The 861-nt window shown below is 36.7% G+C and overlaps 1 protein-coding gene across 1 annotated transcript; it reads left to right on the top strand.

Moving 5' to 3' along the window:
• LOC106780137 (secoisolariciresinol dehydrogenase) lies at positions 1-398 on the top strand (the record flags this gene model as incomplete). Its single annotated transcript, XM_014668390.2, is given in 1 exon segment — positions 1-398. A coding segment is annotated over 1 exon segment (345 nt), but the record flags the coding sequence as incomplete, so codon positions are not given.
• Positions 399-861: the final 463 nt, after the last annotated feature.

Here is an 861-nt window from a genome sequence, read left to right as displayed (position 1 = left end):
GGTGGCATGGCTTCGCACGCTTACACGTGCTCGAAGCATGGCGTTGTGGGGCTGGTGCGAAACGCTGCAGTGGAGCTTGGACCCTTGGGAATACGCGTGAACTGTGTGTCTCCTTACGCAGTTCCAACGGCGATGAGTAAGAAGTTTTTGAACACTGACGATGCGGGGATTGCTGCACTTTATTCGAATCTGAAAGGTGTTACTCTGAAACCAGAAGATGTGGCTGAAGCTGTGGTTTACTTGGCGAGTGATGAGTCCAAGTACGTGAGTGGGCATGACCTTGTTGTGGATGGAGGGTTCAGTGTGATGAACGCTGGTTTGTGTTCGTTTGGGCAACCAGAATAGCTTTTTTCTTTCTTGGTTTTTGTTGTTTCCATTGCTGTGTTGAATAACATTGTTCGTTAACCCATGGTTGTAATGGAGAAAAGGTGATTTAACTAGCGATCGCATAGATTCTATTTCACAAATATTCCGACTCAATAAGTAAAAATAAATGAACCAAAATCAATAAAAAAATTTAAATATAAGAACTAAATTATTAATTAAATCTAATATATTCAAAAATATATTCGCATGGACTATTATTATACCAAGAAATATCATTTATTTTATTTTATTTTTAAATTAAAGTACTAATACATGTTATTATAATATACTTTTCTTTTTCATAGTTGCATTACTCTTGTCCTTTTGTATAACTTTTGAAACATCCACCCATTGTCCCTTTTCTCTTTTTCTATGCTAACAAAAAAACGCACTTGCACTAGCCAGGGATTTTAGCGATATTTAACGAATTTGGATTTAGAGCTTGGTGGTGATTGGGGCCTATATATGATATGCAATTATATAAAATACAGAATT

Source organism: Vigna radiata, unplaced genomic scaffold (assembly GCF_000741045.1).
Source record: "Vigna radiata var. radiata cultivar VC1973A unplaced genomic scaffold, Vradiata_ver6 scaffold_951, whole genome shotgun sequence".
Lineage (NCBI taxonomy): Eukaryota > Viridiplantae > Streptophyta > Magnoliopsida > Fabales > Fabaceae > Vigna > Vigna radiata.
Note: the sequence above shows the minus strand (reverse complement) of the source record. Positions and strands in the feature narration are given on the sequence as shown.